The sequence below is a fragment of the Pleuronectes platessa genome, chromosome 1 (genome assembly GCF_947347685.1).
Source record: "Pleuronectes platessa chromosome 1, fPlePla1.1, whole genome shotgun sequence".
Taxonomy (NCBI): Eukaryota; Metazoa; Chordata; class Actinopteri; order Pleuronectiformes; family Pleuronectidae; genus Pleuronectes; species Pleuronectes platessa.
Window position 1 is genome coordinate 14,397,040 of NC_070626.1, and position 19,846 is coordinate 14,416,885.

General features: G+C 42.6%; 2 protein-coding genes across 6 annotated transcripts; one reads left to right on the forward strand and one right to left on the reverse strand.

Moving 5' to 3' along the window:
- Positions 1-3,388: 3,388 nt before the first annotated feature.
- On the forward strand, positions 3,389-5,788 carry LOC128451058 (hypermethylated in cancer 2 protein). Its single transcript, XM_053434858.1, has 4 exons — positions 3,389-3,522; positions 4,140-4,279; positions 4,417-5,435; positions 5,654-5,788. Coding segments are annotated over exons 1-4 (1,269 nt in total). The 5' UTR covers positions 3,389-3,414; the 3' UTR covers positions 5,656-5,788.
- A 1,381-nt stretch (positions 5,789-7,169) lies between these two features.
- On the reverse strand, positions 7,170-19,234 carry LOC128451152 (uncharacterized). 5 transcript variants are annotated; one of them, XM_053435058.1, is made up of 7 exons: positions 19,130-19,234; positions 10,824-10,966; positions 10,556-10,672; positions 9,999-10,055; positions 9,548-9,613; positions 9,157-9,270; positions 7,170-8,181 (listed from the first exon to the last, which is right to left on the reverse strand). In XM_053435058.1, exons 2-7 carry the CDS (start codon positions 10,944-10,946, stop codon positions 8,134-8,136), a joined length of 525 nt encoding a protein of 174 aa, XP_053291033.1. In that variant the 5' UTR covers positions 10,947-10,966; positions 19,130-19,234; the 3' UTR covers positions 7,170-8,133. The 5 variants fall into 5 exon arrangements, with proteins under 5 accessions (XP_053291033.1, XP_053290940.1, XP_053291162.1 ...); XM_053434965.1 differs by having other exon boundaries at positions 9,548-9,697; XM_053435040.1 differs by lacking the exon at positions 7,170-8,181 and adding an exon at positions 8,188-8,963 and having other exon boundaries at positions 9,548-9,697.
- Positions 19,235-19,846: the final 612 nt, after the last annotated feature.

Sequence of the window (19,846 nt, forward strand, 5' to 3'; positions counted from 1 at the left end):
AATCCTATAATAATGAGTGGATCTTAATAGAAGAAATCTGGCATATTTATTAAACCAATCAATCCATTTTATTTGACGGGGCGGTTATTTACGAGTGCGACCAATTTTCCGTCAGATTTAAATAAAAGTCTATTTTCATATCTCATAAGGCGTCTGTTGGCCCTTGGCGGAGTTTTGCACTCTCTTAATGCCATTCAGACTGTTTAATGTAATGTCAAACTGGCACGCAGCTGCCTGCTCCACTTCAGTCCGTTTGATGTTTGCTGTGTGTGTGTGTGTGTGCCAGGACATTTTGGCATCAGTTGCTGCAATAATAAAAATGCAAATGTAACCTTGAGTATCAGTTTCAGGCATTTACAAGTGCAATCTTTTAAAGTGTCAATGCACATTGAGGCATTCTTAGATTTGAGGGAGAAGGCCTGACCTGATTTTGGCTCTTAGGGAAAATGCCCACTCATCTCTTTGTTTGACCTCATTACGAGGATGATTGCATCAGCATTGGCCACTTTGTCTGCCTGTTTTGGTCCTGATAACTTTATTGATATTTCAACTACCTCAGCAACAATGTCTGGTTTAAAATGCTGTGTTCTCATGCTTGTTAAAAAATTCTGTTTCACAGGACCATCATTTTTTTAAATGTGTATTGTATTTGCATTATTACAATCCCTTCATTTGATTTTGTAAAGTGTGTGTGTTTGTGCGCAAGCCAAGGGAGACCCTCTTTGCTTTGCATATAACCTGTTTTCTTTCATAATAATCTTTATTTGTAAATTAAAAAATCACAAGTCATATATTTTGTTTTTATTTTGTTTTCATGCCTCCATAGTGGTGACAGCAATAGCTGGGGGTATGATGCTGACCGTGAACGCGATATCTCAGGGAAGCCTGTAGGGAATTTCTTCCAAATTTGGCACAAACGTTGACTTGGACTCGGAGCATTATTTGGAGTTTGGTTGTCAAAAGTCAAGATCACTGTGTCCTCACCTCCTTCCCATTCTTGTCAACACAATCAGGAATGCCTGGGGGAATTTTTATCTCGCACTTAAAGTCAAAACCTCTTTTTGACTATAACTCAAGCATTAATACCCTAAAATACACTTCATACCTTTGATGAAATTCCTTCGTCTCAATTATAGGCATCAAGCAACTTGAGTGGTTGACGGTGGTATATCTACATTTATATATAAATCTCCCTCCTATCCCACATGGGGGTGTCATGTTGTCCTCAAGCTCGGCTGCTCTACCAGAGGCCTGGGAGTTTGAGGGTTCTGTGCAGTATCTTAGCTGTTCCTGCTTCCGATGTTGTACCTGGGATCTGCTAGAGCCCCTCACCCAGTTTGGGGGTCACCCCTGCTCCTATTCCGTTTGGCTTGGTTATGCTCTTTCCCTTTCAGGAAGTGGCAGCAGAGGGGAGGGCTCCCTCTAATGCGCCCACTACCATAGTGATCACGATGCATTTCACCTTCCACATCTGTTACAGCTGTTCCTCCAGCCCTTCTACTTCTCCATCTTCTCATGCTCCTTTTTCCTGTGACTGTCTGCTGGGATGGCCACATCTATCCCTACTGCCATCTTCTGATCTTTGTCCACCAGCACTATTTACCAAGCGGCCCAGGTGACGTCTGGACCGGTGTAACTCTACTATTTACTACAATTACTACTACCCTACTACTATTAGGTATGACAACTTAAGGAGGCAAGAGTGAACCCTCTCCTCAAGAAACCCATCCTCCACCCACAAACACAGACCTGTCTCTCTTCTTCCTTTTCTCTCAAAAGGAATCGAGCGTGCCATCTTTAATCAACTCTACTACTATCTTCCCCAGAACAACCTTCTTGATCCTCACCAGTCTGGTTTTGGGGAAGGCCACTCAACTGAGACTGCCCTCCTTGCTGTCAGCAACTTCTCACTGCTGGATCTGCCTCTCTCTCCTCTGTGGTCACCCTTCTCGACCTTCGGGATGAGCTTGACACGGTCAACCACCAGGTCCTTATTTCCTTCCTTCACGATCTGGGTTGGTCTTTCTGATAGTGCCATCCGACCCCTGCAGCTCGACTGGTCTTCAACCTATCTAAGTTCTCTCACACTCATAGACTGTATATAAAGAGCTCAAACTACAACGCTCCTCTTCTCCCTTCACTGCTTACCAGTTGCTGCCCGCATCCACTTCAAGACACTAATTCTTGTATATATATATATATATATATATATATACATACACAGTTGGATGGCCTAGGCCTAGGGCAACCGACTTCAAAATCAAAACAGGTTTTTGGTCATAACACATGAAGCTAAATGCATTTACTTTAAGACACATATTTTAAAATAAAGTTTTAACAAAGTGCAATGATTTGTCTGATTGTAAGTCCTGTGTCTTTTCTACTTTTCTTCTGGATTGCTGAAAATAAGCTTGCTCTTTGAATAATGACAACACAGAGAATCTATCAGTGGAAAGGGGATATGGCTGCAAGGTGATAATTCTAGTTGTTCAATTTATTTGGCATTTGTTTATTTCCGACACCTTGTGCACAAAACACACTACTTGGCACCAAAAGTTGGAAAGTTCACATTCTGATCTGATTAGTCCCACAGGACTAATTTTAAATGGGTGACTGTGGAATGGTGTGTGGCAGTAGTATTTCCATTGCACAGTTGCCAGGGAAAATAATGTCGGCCTACTACTGCGCTGTGGACAGCGAGAGGGGTGGCAGAAACTTTAGAGTGCAGTGGAGATAAAAAAGCGTGACAAGCACATGGTGTGCAGGGTGGAGAGATGGCTTAGTATGGAGTTGTCAACAAAGCGTCAGCTGAGGGTTGGGCGGCTCAGCTACGTCCCTGTGTAGAATTAAAACAGATAGAAGAGGAGAGATTTTCTTCTTTAGTGTCGGACAGTGGCTTTTCTGTAATTGTAAGAAGGCAGTGGAAAACTAGGTTGACATGTTGTATGTGCTGCACTGTCAACCATGGTTATACCGTAGTTTAACCTTTAACTCTACAATTCTGGATTAGTGCACTTGTTTTCTTCCTCAAATGTCTTAATGCATAAGTGCCATCTTTGTCTTTCTATTTTGTTATTGTACATTATCTTGACCTTCCTGCAAGAGAAATACAAAGTAAAACAAGCTCTCTGAGGTTGAAAATACAACATCGGACTTCTACTCTTCCATCTTCTCATGATGTGAACAGCTATAATGGATCTCTTTGCCATAGTTCTGTGGCCTCCCACTGGTGTTTTGTGGGCCGGTCTCAGCGCCCCTCCATTACAGGTCATGGAATCTCTGACGTTTGATGCCAGCCCTCCTAATATGCACCTGTCCCTTTGCGTCACGCCATGCTCCCAATATGAAAAGCGTGTGATTGTTTTCCGAATGAGACAGTGTGCGTAGATAGTGGACTGGGACTATATACCCTCCATGGAGGTTCTGTTCCCATTTCAGCTGCAAACAGACTCACAGGCAACTTCAGATTGCACACCACGGGATACTTTTTTTTTTTTGCTTCTCTTCAAATATAACATGGAGGTAAGAGGATATATCTTCACGATTTAAATGTTTAGGCTATGAAGATAATACCGATTATTATGACTCGGCATTCAGTGATATGTTTAAAAAGTGCTCTTACTTTTTTGTCTTCATTATTGTAGAAGCTGATTTAAAACATATATTGACTATATATTAACTTACTAAGTATATTGAAATTATGATATGATCTAATTGAAGTGCTTAATACACATTTAATATGAATGCTCATAAATTATTCAAACTTGAGTATAAGAGATAACGCTATGTGCATTTAGTTTTTGCTCAAATCTAATGTTACTTGTCCCATATTCACAAATCACATAGAGCTTAACAATTTATATAAGATGCATCGTCTGTCCTCAACACTCGACAAGGTTAAGTTAAAACTATTAAAAAAAACTTTTACCGGGGAATAATATGCAGAAACCTCAGGGAGTGAGATATCCCTCTCCCAGTGCGATAGATGATTCGTATAACAGAGCAACAAGATAACAACATTTAAAACATTCACGAGACAAATAGAAAAGTAATCAATGTTTAAGCTGTTATGCAAAAAGTGCTCTGTGCCATTCTTCAGTACCCGAGCAGAGCTTCTGACTGAGCTGTGTTCTCTCCAGGCATCACCTTGTGCCCAGATAGTTAGCAGCCACACAGCATCTCTGTTGATGAGCCTGAACCTCCAAAGACAGCGTTCTCAGTTCTGTGACTGTGTGGTCAGACAGAGGCAGAGCCCGGGTCAACTCTATCCTGCACACAGGTGAGCAACATGTTACCAACCAAACATATGCACATGTACAGTAAATATTTGGAAATATTGTTTAGATTGGGAGTTGTACGTCTAACTCAATAATGTTTTTGCGGCATCAGAATTCTAGTTCCTCTTTGCTCCTGCAGGTGTGTCCTGGCAGCTTCTAGTCCAGTGCTCTCATCTATCTTGTCCTCCTCTGGTGCCCTGGTGGAACTGCAGGCCCCTTGTCTGACTGGTTCTGTGCTGGCTCTTCTTTTGGACTACATTTATACTGGGACTTTGCCATTCTCACGAATCCAGCAGTACTACTACAGCCTGCTCACTAGCGCTTGCTACCTGCAGATGGATGAACTGCAAGAGGCTTTGAGGGCATGGCAGAAGATTAAGGCGAGTGATGCAGATAAAACAAATGTTTCCACCGGAAATGAGAGTGAACAGCTACAAGCTACAACAGCTACAACAAACTCCTGTAGTAGGCATCTACCTTCAACATGCAGCGTTGACGCGTTAATAAGACATGAAGAAACAGGAGGGCCGCTGGAGAGAGTGGATCGTCCTTACTCATGTGATGAAGTGCAAATGCTTTCAACGAGTTTGGATTCCTGTATTAAAAGCACAGAAACAGATACAAGTGGTTTAAATGGTGCGAACGGCTGTAGTAGCAGGTGTATTTTAAGTAACTGCAGTAGTATATCAGAGGACAACTCTGATGGTGTCAACACTGGAAAGTGCACACCAGTAACTTATCTGACACCTCAAGATTTCATTCAAAATATCCCTGACTCCGCTGAAGAGCATGTAGTGTCCGAAGTGGACAAAGAGGTGCAGAAGGATCAGTTTCATTCAGCTGGCACAGAGACCTGGCAGAAGAGCACCGAAGAGGAGCTGCAGAGGAGAGTGGAGGGCAAGAGAAAGTCATCATCACCCTCTTCTTCATCGCCACATCCGTACTGTGAGGCAGTGCCTGTCATACGCCACAGCAGCAGAGCAGATATGCACCAGCTGGCAGAGGTGCCCCCGTACCATTCAATATCCAAGGTCTCAGTCGATTCCAGCAGAGCTGCCGTCCCACGATTAGCAAGCAAAGACATTGATGACATTGCTGAGGGTGTTACTCCTAAGCAAACAAATCCCCATGGGGAACAGGATCAGGATGACGGAATCTGTGAGTACGTGACTGGAACACGCAGTTTGGATTACCAAAATAGCTCAGATCAATGCGCAGAACATGATAAATGTTACAGATCTAGCAGAGATCAACCCGACACGTTAGAACAACAGTACAGCAGCAATGGAGATTATTTCATGAAACAAAATGATGAACATATGGACAATGGATTATCCCACAATACGGACCATAATAACCACTGTGTTTCATTTCAGAGTAAACATCACTCTAAATATCTTGGAGGTGATTCGGTGCCACAGAATAAAATGTGTGGGGAATTCATCAGGGGAGTGAAGCATAAAGCTGAGCTCAGTTTCGATGATTTACCCTCCAAGCATCAACAACTGGACTGGTCTGACGGTCACAACGTCTCTACGACAGCTGCAGCAGAGGAGACAGTCTCCCAAGATCTGAGAGACGCAGCTCCACTTCCTGTGGAGATGTCGGACACAGGAAGTGGCTCTCAGGGGGAAGCCAATGACAAACAAATTTATTCCAGCAGGGCTCCGGCTAGAGTGGATAGACAGAAGCTCCATTGTAACCTTTATGAAGCAAGGAATGATTGGTTCCCCACACTGCACAGAGCCCAGTCAAGCACACACGATACTGCCTCTGCCCGGCAGGAAAATGGGTCTGACAGAGAGAAACGAGCCACTGCTGCTGTGGAGAATGTCCCTGGTCGTCTAATTGACTTTGAACGCCGCGCATCACTGGAACTCTCAGAAATCACAGAGCCACGCTCAACGTTTACAAAGCCAGGGGACAGCAACATGTCTGATCTCATGTGTGGTGTGGTAGGACAGTCATACCACGGACATCTTCATTACCACTGCCTACGCCACGAGGACACACGCCTATTGCACAGAGACTCTGATCAAAAACCTTCTCACGCTGATTATTCAAACCAGTCCAGCGATGAAGAGGAGGAGGAGGAGGCCAACACAGGTCGCAGGTCTCTGAGGCCGCACTTCGCTGCAGGAACCCCCGACCAGGTGCTACTGCTCGACATTAGTGCGAAACCTGCAGAGTTGCTTGTGGCTTACAAACACAAATCAGACGACATGGCTTTCTGCAAAAATAACTCATTTGGGGGTGGGGTCAGTGGACAACAGGATGACCCTGCATCTGTAGCAGGTGTTGAAAAGAAAAAAAGTAGGACTGCAGCAAGACATGGGGCTAAGAGTTTTGATGAGTGCAAGAATGGATCTTGGGTTGGAAAGACAAATTTAGAAAGACCTGGTGACGGTGCCATTCAAAAAGCTGTCCCCAACCCTGAGGAGGGTGAAAGCCAGAGCGGCATTTTGGCACCATGTTCACCTCCCTGTATACCAGACTGTGTACAAGCCTCAATATCATCTACCTTGTCTGTGTGCATACCAGCTACTCTCTCGGCCAGCATGCCAAGTAATACATCAGCCCATCTGTCAACACCACTCCACCAAACTTTCCAGTGTTCTCTGTGTGACCGCTCCTTCAGCCAGCGCGGCTCTCTGAATAGACATGTGCGGAGCCACCTTGGTGTACGGCCCTTTCCCTGCCCATGCTGCCCTATGACCTTTTCTCGCCAGTACCGAGTCACAGAGCACATGCGTGTGCACCAGCGGTTCACCCATGGGAATGACTTTCACAAGACCTCTGCATCATCGATTTGAGGACAGGTCACAGAGGAGAAACGTATATTGTCCTGTCACTCAGGGACAGTCTTCATTCAAATGTTTTGCTCTGTTTGCCTTTAAGTTAAAAAAAATTATACTTTTATTCGACATTTTACAAATACAGAGAATGTGACAGTATTATATAGTATGAACTGAATTACTTTCTCCTTTAATGCTCTTGAGTTTACACAGTTAATAGTGAATTGTTACAGGGATCTTGTATAACAGTTGCTTTTCATACAAATTTTGTAGATTGTCAGGCAAGTGCTGTTCAAAGTAAATGGTTGCTGGATTTATGTTTGTATTTAAGTTTTGTTTGCACCTATAGTCTCTGAATAAAATGCTGAAAAGGCTGCGTGGGGGAGACACAGTGGATCCCAACAGGGGGCGCCACTGTGGCAAATGAGCATGCGACCGGGGTCTCACCAAAACAGCCAGAGACGAACCACTGGCTTTTCAGCACTTTTATTAAATTAGGTGAAACATAAACTCACGAAATGCTAAACTCAAGTCAGTCTCAAACATAATCAAAACGTCACCTACAATTTTTGGTGACAAACTCATGGTGACAGTTGCACAGGAGGGACACACACTTCATGATATTAATACCACTGCACACTCCCTGTTCTCTTTTGGTATGTCTCGCGTTCTATCTACTGTGAAGAGAGGACAGTGTGTTAAGGTGTCACAGTGTTTGAGTTTATTGGAGTTGCTGTTTAAAGAAGAGCTTACATAGTAAAAAAAAAACACATTAAAGTGTCATGGGCAGCCGGAGGTTTTCAGTTTCATCTGGATTGTCGTAGAAAATCAACGCCGCCTGCTGGCTGCAGAGTAAACAGCAGGTCCTTGCTGATGATTAAGTAAAGCAATAGATCACAGAAACACCACACGGCGACACGTTCAGACATACATACAATCTGTATTGCCTTGTATATAAAGCTAGTTATTACTGGTTAATATTTAGGGCTCAAGGATCTTGTTGCTTCGTAGTTCTTCTCTCTTCTCACGTTGTCCCACTTCAGACGTTTATGTTGCGGTCTTCATTCTGCTGGAGTTTCAGGTGGTGCAGCTGTCATCATGACAACAGCCTGGAGAGAAAAGTGAAGTAAAGGTTCTGTTCAGATCTGGTGTTTACGTCCGTCCTGAGAGATCTGATCCCAAATGGTCATTGTTCGGTTGAATGTGTCTCCTGATCTCACTTACCCGCTCTATATGTTAAAACAAATGTCAATTGTGTTTGTGAGGACCAAATTATGTTGTTGTTACCTAGTCTGAGTTCACAGATGTGTATTTGTTTTTGTGTGGCTTTGAGTCGGCAGAAGGGCTGAGATAATCCAAGAGCTGTGTGCAGCTCTGCTATGAAATATGATTTAACCTATTTGAAAAACGTGTTAAACCTAATGTGGTGGTCAGTGATGACATTGAGAAATAAAAAATATCTTCATTGTATTGTGAAATCTGTCCAAGACGATATCTGAGTACGTGGTCCTTTGTATGTTGACCAGGACGCATTTTCGTTCACACAGCGAAAATGTCCACGTGTCACAGACCACCTGCTGATTTGATCTGAGTGATCAGATCTCACGACACATTAGGACGTGTTCACGCCTGCACTTAGCATTGACCACTAGTGAGCGGATCACTCAGGAGGTATGTTGGCACAAACTACTGTATAAACAAGGTCTAATGCTTGACTGAAGTCCTCATTGGTGAGACTGCTCCTAGCGATTGGGACATTCAGGTCGGCCGTGGCCTAGGGGGTAGAGCGGTCGTCCTCGAACCAGAAGATCATGGATTCCTCCCCATCTGCATGCCGAATTGTCCTTGGAGCAAGATACTGAACCCCGAATTGCCCCTAGAGGAAAAAGTGCTGCCCAGAGATGCACTGTATGAATGTGTGTGTGAATGGCTGAATGGGAATAACCTGTACTGTGAAGCGCTTTGAGTGGTCATCAAGAATAAAAAAGTGTTGTATAAATACAGACCATTTACATTCAAAGTTCTCAGCACTGTCTGTATTAATGTGTAAGTGGGGGGGAAGTGGGGGTTTCATGCTGTCTTACCTGACTCTTTGTGGAACGCAGGGCAGCTCCAGCCAGAGTTGACATTACAATTAAAATAATTGCACTAACAAAAGTGTAGAATACAAAGATCCATTCCAAGCTCCTTCCCATGGCCTAAACAAAAACACACATATCTCAGACACAATGTAGGACACGAAGTATCACCCATACCTTGACTGTTGATACCATGATAAACACTGAAAAGGATCTTTCATTATATTCCTAACTAATCAGTAAATTTACTTTTCATTTTTAATTAATACAAGAGAAACAAACAATATGATGTTTGTATACATTTTTCAGTACAATATAACAAAGCCTTAACAGAGAAATATAAAAGCTTGATCTGTAACAAATAACAACAACAAATAACCACAAAATAAATAATCACCTCAAAATCTGATCTCCATAATCCTTCTTCTTTGTGACCGTAAACATAATGCCTATAGTAGTGGGTCTGTATTAAGTCAGGCAGGAAGTAGAAGTCAGTCCCCAATGTCGCGAGTATCGACACAATACTCAGAGCCAAAGATATGGTGACCTACATGCAGACGCCAGCAGAGACAGACAAACACTTACAAATGTTGGTAATAGTTCACACAGTATGCAGACAACATGGAGAGCCCTGCAGACAAATCGGTGAATGAAAGGATTTGTGATTGGTCAATAAATAAGAGCTGGAAATTAAATTTCTGATCGCTTTAATAGGATAAGCCATGTCAGAAAGAGGAGGCTGATGTGAAACAATAATATAATATATATTTGAATCAACGGTTTTATCTGCAAGGCTCAGGGTCCTTAAGTTGCCAGTAATGCTTTTTAAATATAAAAACAGAGCTTACTGTTTTCTTGGTTGGATTGTGCTCTGCCAGAATATACATAATCCCACATATGATGAACTGTGAAAGAAGGAGTAAAGATGTTTTATTATATTGCTTATATACAGCGCAGATATTGCCTAAAGCTTATACTTAACTACTTACTATGATTTTTTGTATAATACTTAATCAGCAGTTTATAAATTGGTTATTTAGAAAAAAAATCTGACACAATAAGACACTATCGTCCAATTTTTATCAATAGCACAGCTGGAGCTGCAAGCGGGGTACACCCTGGCCAATATACAGTGACAAACAACTATTAACATAATTCACACCTACAGTCATTAGAGTCTCCAGTGAACCTAACCCCAATCTGCATGTCTCTGTACTGTGGAAGGAAGAACCTGAGTAGACCCAGAAAACCACTGAGATGTGCAAAGAACATGCAACTCCACACAGGAACTAGGATTCAAACCGACAAACTTCTGGTTGTTTGGTGATAAACAATGCGAACCACTGTTCAATCACCTCTCACTCTATGATCTAATGATCAATAATCCTCTTGTTGTAATACCAACCAGAATTCCCTGAATAATGACAGGTGCGTCGGTTCTCCACAGAGGCTCATTAAAGAGTTCTTTTGCCATTGCAACTGAAATGATAAAGAAAGACGAGCCCAAGACCAACACAACGACCTGAAAGGAAATCAAAAACAGAGTCGAACATGACGCCTTCATTTCTTTTTTATTTACGCTTTTATTTGTTTTCTCTGACATCAGAATCATTATTTGTTACTTTTATGCTTCTATTTGTGTGTGTGTGTGCGTGTGTGTGTGTGTGTCTCACGCCAATAGCCTTGGGTTGCCCTTTCATAAAGCGGTGTAAAGGTTTGCTGCCTCCCACTGTGTTGCCTTGAAGACTTGCATCATTTACATCTGGTCCACTCACAATGTGCAGCTCAGCAGACATTTTATGGATTTAATTGATTGCTGTAGCAGAAGAAAAAAAATTTTAAACACAGAATTTCAACATTTTGTTTCAGTTAACAATATTTCATCCTATATGAGTTTGAGGCTCTTTTCGGGTTTTAGATCCTCTGTCTGTTCCCCAGAACATCTCATGTCGAATGAGGCTAAGGGAGTTATGCTTTAATATAAAAAGTTAGACATGAGAACAAGTAAAAGATCGATGATTAAAACCAAAACCCAAACTGCTCCTGCCACAACCCTCCTTTAATTTGTTTAGAGTTTCAGTTCCATAAACATCTTCACAGACACAGACACAGAGAGAAGCTCAGATTTAAAATCCCAACATTATCCATCATCATTTGAGGGTCGCAGAGGGACTTGAGCCAATGCTGACATTGAGTGAGAGGCTTCATTAAGAACCACATTTCTGAGCTGGTCTACGAAACTACAACTAAGAGTTTCTAGTCGTTCAACACAGAACTGAACTACAGTAACAAATTCAAATGGTTTAAATTTTTCAATTCTGCAAAACCCGCTCTGGATCTTACCTCAATCTGGATATATTTCATTGAGGCCACATTTATTTAGATTTGTATTGTTGTTCAATAGCCGTTCTACTGTAAAACGAGTTTGTATGTCTTCCTGCTTTAAAAAACAGTATAAGACCCAAAATCAAATAAACAAGCAGTAATGTGTAATTATGACTTGTATTTACACTCACTTGCTTTTATTAGCTTTGTCTGTTTTTTTTTCTTATGCAGTGAGCAGCCCTAAAGGCCGGCGCATGGTTCTGCATTTTCAGAGACGCGCAAGGACACACAAGCGCAAGAGCCCCTTGTGTACCCTTTCTTGCGTGCGGCGCCCAATTTTTGTAACTATACGACAAAGCTACGCAAGCCACACACAGCCCGAAAGGCTGTGATTGGTCTGCTAACTACATCCTTTCCGGAGTCACATTTCCAGTTTCATGCCCCATAATACCAGCAGAAACCAAGGAAGTTTTAGAAGAACGAATATGGACCAAATAGAAGAGCGTTTGTCAGAAGAGATCCGAAAGTATGACCACTTGTATAACCCGTCATTGACGGAATATACAAGGACTCGCAGATGGCCTGCAATTCCTGGAAGGAGATCTCGGCTAACATCGGTTTGCAGGTCGACGAGTGTAAGAAGCTGTGGAGGAAGATCAGGGACAAATTTGTCAGCCAGAAAAAAGGCTTTGAGGAGCAGCAGTGGCAATGTAAAGAACAGTTGACAACTGCCACACTTATTGACATACACCAAACACCAAACACATAACACATACACTTATTGACATACACCAAAACACATAATACATACTCATATTGATACACCACATATATTCCTTAAACCATACTCATAGTCAACACTTTATATCACACATCCCAGCTCCCTGATTCAGTTCGCACAGAGACAGTGAGTAGACCTTGGCCTACAATCTCTCCCCCAGACAGCACACTAACGCAGCTGCACTGATACAGCAACATTATCACCTCTGGTAACCACGACAACGGAGTGCACGTACGACATCTTCATCACGCGTCATTCCAAGAGGATGAGGCACTGTCCCGTCTAGATGCAGCGGCCTCCATCTAGTTTTGACCAATCCAAGACGAACCCCAGTCACGCCCAATATAACAATATATAATCTATGTGCGCACTCTGTTTAAGCGTCTTTCTTCCTGTGCAGCCTCCTGCGTAGAACTAGAGACCCATGCATGTTCAATTGCTGGACACCGCGTTTTCCTGACCTGTGACCTCTGAATAAACTTGCTTAACTTCAACTTGAGAACGACGACTCCTCTCCTTTGATTTCCACCCGCAACAAATGGTAGCAGAGGATGGTTTTAGACGATTGAAAAGAGCGGAGTGGAAATCAACCAGTCGGGGAGGAGGTCGTCTCTCGGACGGGAAAGAACCGCCCTGCGTGGCTTGTCTCTCCTCGGGAACCTGATCAAAACAGCGCTGTACTATTAAAAGGTAAGCAGAGCCTATTTAATTGAAATCTGCATATTGTCATGATAGGAAAAAAACCAAATTTTTGATCAGTAGTACTGAGGGTGAGTACAAGTTGCATATGCTAAATTTAGAATAGTAATTAGGAAGGTCTGAAAACGCTGTGTATTTAGCAATTGTGTTTTTCTATATTTAATAAAGAGATACCGGCCGAGAGAAAGAGATACCGGCAGCTTACACTGTAAAATATGACTAAATGAGTTGGTGTAAGAGTAGCTGAGAGAAAAAGATACCGGCAGCTTACACTGTAAAATATGTCTAAATGAGTTGGTGTAAGAGTAGCTGAGAAAAAAAAAAGGAGTTAAAATTCAGCCAGACGCATGTTGTAAAATAGCTCCACGACGGTGGTTGATGTGGGGGTTGGCGTGACGACACACACTGTAAAACAAAGCACCTTAACGGGTTTGTGTGTGGGCATGTCGCTACGGGTTTAACTCACAGGCCCTCCAAATCTCACAAAAAAGGGAATGGAAGGGCCTAACAATTGGACTATCAAAGTTTATATGTAGAAAGAGATATCAAATTAGAAGAAGTGACTGTGGGGGAGACCGCTGAGGCACAGCCCGTTGAGTAGAGGTAGAGGCTGCCTTCGGCATACACCACAAGTCTGGCTCAGTGTATCATCCACAGTCACAAGGCCTTGTAGAAAGAGCCAATCAAACATTGAAAACCAAAATTGCGAAGGTTTGTGCAGACACTAAGATGACATGGGTTGAAGCCCTGCCATTGGTGTTGATGACAATGAGGTCATCCCCAGGCGGTAAGACACACCTGAGTTGTTATGCGTGGTCCACCCAGGGATGGAGGTCACGTGCCACCCCTGGATGTACATTGAAATGTCAAGTTATATGAAGGTTTTAACTGCTGTTACTGTAGCTCTCTCCAATCAGGTCTCCAGGGCCCTGGCGACTGATCCGGAGGCAGCTGCAGGACCGAAGGTAAAAGTTGGTGACTGGGTAAGAGTTAAGGTTCACAAGAGAAAGTGGCCAGAACCCAGGTGGACTGGACCGTACGAAGTGAAGGAGGTTACTTCACACTCGGCCCAGGTCAAAGGTAAATCAGGCGCACCTTGGCACCACCTGACACATTGTACCCCAGCACCTTCACCTTCCCGCCCATTGGCTGAAATAAGAACTAATTTGAAAAAAAAAAAAAAAAAAAAAAAAAAAAAATGGAGGAGGAGAGGAAAAAGAGTCAAGGTCAGCTTGCTGACTGAGACAGAGAGGGAAATGTCTGACTGAGAGAGAAAGAAATAATACAAAATCTAGACTAGAGGCGATATACGCCTGCCATCTGATGTATGTGGTATGTATGGATGTGAGGGTAAATGTGTAAAGGACTTGCCAAAGAAAAAGATTAAGAATGTTGACTGAAGGTTTGAGAGATGAACTAGGGACGAGAAAGATAAAGCTATGTTTAGGAATAAGAAAGATCTATAGGAGTGAGATGTTTCAATTCAGTAATATCTTGCTCTGAGATGGATAATAGAATGTAAAACTTGAGTGGTAAAGAAAGTAGGGGAAGAGAAGTGGGATAGAAAGATTTTGTACGTGCACAGCAGAAGGTGAAAAGGGGGAGGGCCAGAAGCCTTACAGCTTACAACTGGCGTTAAGATCACAAAGAGGCGTAGTTGTTTGTTTCTATGTTGTTTGTTTGTTTGTTTTAATATGGCTTCATTCAGAAGTAAAGCATTCCAAACTGAATTGTTAAAATTACACTTTTTGGCACAAATTTGTTGTTTCAGATATTTCCAATACATCTAATCTATTAGAGGACAGGAGAAAGGTTTTGGCCTCAAAAGTTCTACAAAAAGAAGAATCATTTAACATCTTATTTTATTTTTACCTGACACAGCAGGGCTAATAGTAAAGACCATTTTAATACTCCATAAGTTACTAATTGGATTCGTAATATAAATTCAAGGATGAGTGATTCACTACATCACATTAAGGTGTCCTTTTAAAGCCCATCTCTAAGTACAGTTAATGTGCAATTTGTTTTCTTTTCTTTCTCTGTTTGTATTATATTTAAGCCACTTACACCCATACAAAAGTTTCATCCGCAACTGTGGCCTTGTGAGAATGAGATAACAATGTTTTTTGTTTTTAGTCTGGAGAAGTTGCTGCTCCGATGAAATGAGCCCAGTGAAAGTTCAATAACAGCTGATCTGTTCTGCAATGCTGAGGTTTGATGAGAAGGGAAATCTAGCTCTTCTCTTTGGTTGTTGAAATGCTCTGTTTTATTGACTTTTATTAATTTTGTTTTGCTGGCTGTGATTCTTTTAATCACAGCTTTGTGTTGACGCTTTTATATTAATTGAATTGTTTGTTTTTACATTTTTGTTTTGCTGGCTGTGATTCTTTTAATCACAGCTATGTTTTGGCATTAAGCGCTCCAGTTCCCTAAGCAAGCACACAAAACTTGGGACACACTAAAACTGATACAGCCTGAAGTGCTAGCAACCTCTCAGAGCTACACCACACCCCCTCTCACACACTGATAAAGATCCTCTCGGCGGGACCTGTGAACCGACGCCGGAGTTTTATTTTTTTTTCCTTATGTTTCTATTTTTCTATTCATTTTGAGCATTTAACAGAGTCCACAGTGTTACAGTTTGATTTTCTTTCTTGTGTTACATTTTCTCTCTAAATCCACAGTATCATGCAAGTGTTTTAATTAAAAAATAAGAAAAAAAAAATGGAACCATGGCAAACACCTTGGCATCCTTTCAGACACCCTGGGGTATGTGGGTTGAGGGGGACAGTACTGTTTTCCACCTTTATCGCTTTCCTGATTGTATTTCATCTACTATGGTTCGAAAAGAAAGGAGATGTTTGCGCTATGATAGGTGCACAATGTTGTACGTTCATCCCCAACAGCACAGCCCCAGACGATACATTATCTAAACCACTCCATAGACTGCACTCACTCTCTGTGGAAATGAAGGAACACTCTGGCTTGAAACCATGGGATGATTATATGACTAAATTCTTTGGCAAATGGTCTAAACTGGTTGCGGCCTTCATACTATCTGTCGCAGTGTTCATAGCCCTGTTCGCATCCCTGTGCATCCGTGTCATAGACTCTGCGATACAAAAGAATGACACTGAACGTGCATTACAACTGCCTCTGCTAGCACACTCTGAGGAGACAAGGGACATAAGAGACTGCGTTTCTTATAATTTTTGCTCAGATGATGACAACTGACCAGATATTGACCATGCCTTTGCTCTTGCGTTACAGACTGTCCCCTCAGTCGCTCTGACCCCTGATTAGTCACATAGCCCCAAATGGTGATGTATGAACCTATTCTGGACACGGTTTTGACCCAAATTGGCCCTTTTTGAGTGTATACAGCCCCTCTTTTTGACTCAGACACAGGGTCAGGCCCAGGGCACGACCATAGAAAGGAGAGGTGCTTCATTAAAGTGGTGAGAAAAAGATATGAAATCCTCCTCTGTGTCTTATCTTCTGGGTCAGTCCGCTGTAGCAAACTCCCTGTTTGCCAAGGCCAGAGTAGTGGGAAACCTGGTCGGTTGAATTTTCCCTTACAAGTGATACTGTGGACTTAGGAGGAAAGGGAGCTTCTTCTCGACACAAGCTTTGATGGCTGTGATTCTTCTGATCACAGCTATGTTTTGACGTTTATATTTTTGGGGTTTTAGTGAGTATAGGTTTCTTTTTGATTTTATTTGTGGTGTTGTGTTTTTTTGCTCATGGCTTTAGTTGGGTTTGTTTATCTGCCTTGCCCTTTTCTGCCCTTTGCCTTCCCTGTGATGTCCACACCTATCAGGTGTGGAAAGGGGGATTTATTGACATACACCAAACACCAAACACATAACACATACACATATTGACATACACCAAACACATAATACATACTCATATTGATACACCACATATATTCCTTAAACCATACTCATAGTCAACACTTTATATCACACATCCCAGCTCCCTGATTCAGTTCGCACAGAGACAGTGAGTAGACCTTGGCCTACAATCTCTCCCCCAGATAGCACACTAACGCAGCTGCACTGATACAGCAACATTATCACCTCTGGTAACCACGACAACGGAGTGCACGTACGACATCTTCATCACGCGTCATTTCAAGAGGATGAGGCACTGTCCCGTCTAGATGCAGCGGCCTCCATCTAGTTTTGACCAATCCAAGACGAACCCCAGTCACGCCCAATATAACAATATATAATCTATGTGCGCACTCTGTTTAAGCGTCTTTCTTCCTGTGCAGCCTCCTGCGTAGAATTAGAGACCCATGCATGTTCAATTACTGGAAACCACGTTTTCCTGACCTGTGACCTCTGAATAAACTTGCTTAACTTCAACTTGAGAACGACGACTCCTCTCCTTTGATTTCCACCCGCAACACACTCTAAGGTCGTCTTCGACAAAAAAACATTACTCCACCTAGTGTTCTGGTGGGGAATTGCGTTGCAACACGGGCAACCCTTGGAGAACCATAAATTAAAACGAGTCCATCGACACAACTGCATGAAAAGCTGCAGCTGAAGTTTCAGAACCCTGCGCTGGCCTTTAGACTAAACTGTATTATTATTATTAATATTACTATTAGTAGTAGCAGTAGTGCTAGTAGTAGTATAGTAGTAGTAATATTAGTAGCATGTGCCTTATGACGTCAAAAATACTTATTTTGTGTGACACGGTGCACACTACAATTCCAACACATTCTCAAGACTGATCCATTTAAAGGGGACATATTATGAAAATTCCACTTTTGTAGTGCTTCTACACGTTAATTTGTGTATCTGGCACGTCTACCATCTCAAAAACTCTGGACAAAAACAACTCCCGCAATTTGTTGTGGTTCCTCTATGTCAGAAACGAAACTAGAGTGCGTCGAATGGGATTGCGACCGAAAAGTACGTCATTTTCCAACCATGCCCAAGTAGGGAGTCCCGCTACATGGCCTTGAACCTCCCCCCACCATCATCTCACCGGCTCCGGGGAGAAACGGCCCGGCTCCGTTGGCCCGGCTCTGTCGGCCCGGCTCCCCGGCTAGGGTTAGCTCGCTGCTGCTACCCGTCAGACATCTAAGTGGCCGCATAAACATGCTGATCGTCGAGGCGGAGACCCCCGGGACACTTCTAAACGTTGACTCAACAGTGTGGAAGGATGCTGTTGCTGCGCCAGCTCAAGCTCCCACTGCTCCCACTGCAGGGCTGCGCTGGGGAGCTGGGGCTCTCGCAGCCAGGCTTCGGCCCACCTAACTCTGGTTCAAAACAATATGGTTGCAAGATTGTATCTTCGTCTCCAGTAGCCATATTTCTACAGAGGTAATGGATAGCAAAAAATCTGGGCTCTTGTATCTCGTGAAGGAGGGAGGGGGGGGCGGGGTTGTTGGAGGGGGGCGGGGCACTCAAAACAGGTCAATCTGAGGAGGGCTGTTTTAGACAGGGTAAAAAGGTGCTGTTTTAAATGATCCTTGTGGTATTTTGACCAAAATATGTTGGAGACATTTAATTAAGAACCCAAGGAGCCATATCAACTGTGGTGAAATGGGCAGACGATGGGTCCTTTAAACGAAGTTGAACAACTACAGCTCACATGAACCTCTGGAAACAGATCAACCATAAAGACTAATTTGACTTCTTTAGCAGGAGGTGTTAACATGTGACTGTCCTGTAGAGCAGCGCGTATTTCTATATGGACTAAACACTCTCTTACATACGGTTAAAATGTATCAGAAAAAGAGGTTTAGGCCTAATGGAGGTTTATCTGTTTCCATCTCAACAACAAACCCTCGTGTCCATAACAAGATCAACACGTTTCTCAACATGTGCTGAGAAACGCGTTTGTCCTGAAGGTAAAAACCGTTTCTTTCAGAAGTTGAAGTGTTGTTATGAGCTGGACTCAGAGTCCTCACCTGACATCACACAATACTGTCAGCGCTCAGTCCAAAACCAAGCAGCGATACGAGGACAGGCCGAACCCGCCCAGTTATAAACAGGCTTCTGAAGTTTCTCGGTCTGATACCAAGGAAAACGTTGTTTTTTCGTCTGTTCTAAAATCACAGTTCAATGACAGATTATGTGATGATGCTAAGTGTGTAGTTGATTCGGAGTCAAACCGCAAACAAATGGGTTATAAACAAGAGGAGAGTCAGACTTGGTGCAGCTGGGAGCTCCGTGCTATGCTTCCCTTTGACGGTGCGTTCTCGTGCTCCTCGGAAAAGATAATTTCCCGATATGTGTTTCTGCTTTTGATGCGTTCACGTGCTTTGAGGTCTGAATGTGGATACAACATTTTTGGAGCACTTAAGAAACCGAATGAAATAACTTCACAATATTTGCAGAAAAACAAACCAAAGAAAAGACAAATGATTGAGTTTGACAAATGAATCATTTCAAACATAAGGTCATTTATTGTCTGTATCTGCTAAAAATATACGTTCTGGTATTCGTCAGAGATTTGCAGACAGTTTGCAAGTGCCAAAAAGTAACACAGATTATGACAATTTGCATAAAGAACTATTGCCTGGAGATGATTTTAAAAGTATTGTTAATTAGCGATGACGTTATTAACTTGACAACTAGCGAAACAAAACTTTTAGACGACTTTCGAATTTGTTTTTCCGACTTTCAGATGGCGTTCACGTGAATTTTGCCAGTTGGCAACTCATCTTTCCGATTATTCCGACACCACTTGAACGCATAGATCGAGCAACTGTTCACATCTGGAGCAGCGGAATACCATTGGACTGATTTGGGATCTGTTTTGTTTTCTCACTGCACTTCAAACACCAACTGTTGTTATTTGTAAATTAACTTTCTGAACTCATGTTCATTGTGTCGAAGGATATGATTAAAGAAACGATATGTTTTG

Bases quoted from the DNA above. Each gene is read 5' to 3' on its own strand.
- LOC128451058 (XM_053434858.1), top strand. From the start codon at position 3,415: ATGGAGGTTCTGTTCCCATTTCAGCTGCAAACAGACTCACAGGCAACT. The intron at 3,523-4,139 runs GTAAGAGGATAT...TGTTCTCTCCAG, and splicing joins TCTTCAAATATAACATGGAG to GCATCACCTTGTGCCCAGAT. The intron at 4,280-4,416 runs GTGAGCAACATG...TTGCTCCTGCAG, and splicing joins CAACTCTATCCTGCACACAG to GTGTGTCCTGGCAGCTTCTA.
- LOC128451152 (XM_053434965.1), bottom strand. From the start codon at position 10,946: ATGTCTGCTGAGCTGCACATTGTGAGTGGACCAGATGTAAATGATGCA. The intron at 10,673-10,823 runs GTGAGACACACA...ATTTCCTTTCAG, and splicing joins GGCAACCCAAGGCTATTGGC to GTCGTTGTGTTGGTCTTGGG. The intron at 10,056-10,555 runs GTTGGTATTACA...CTTCTTTCACAG, and splicing joins TCATTATTCAGGGAATTCTG to TTCATCATATGTGGGATTAT.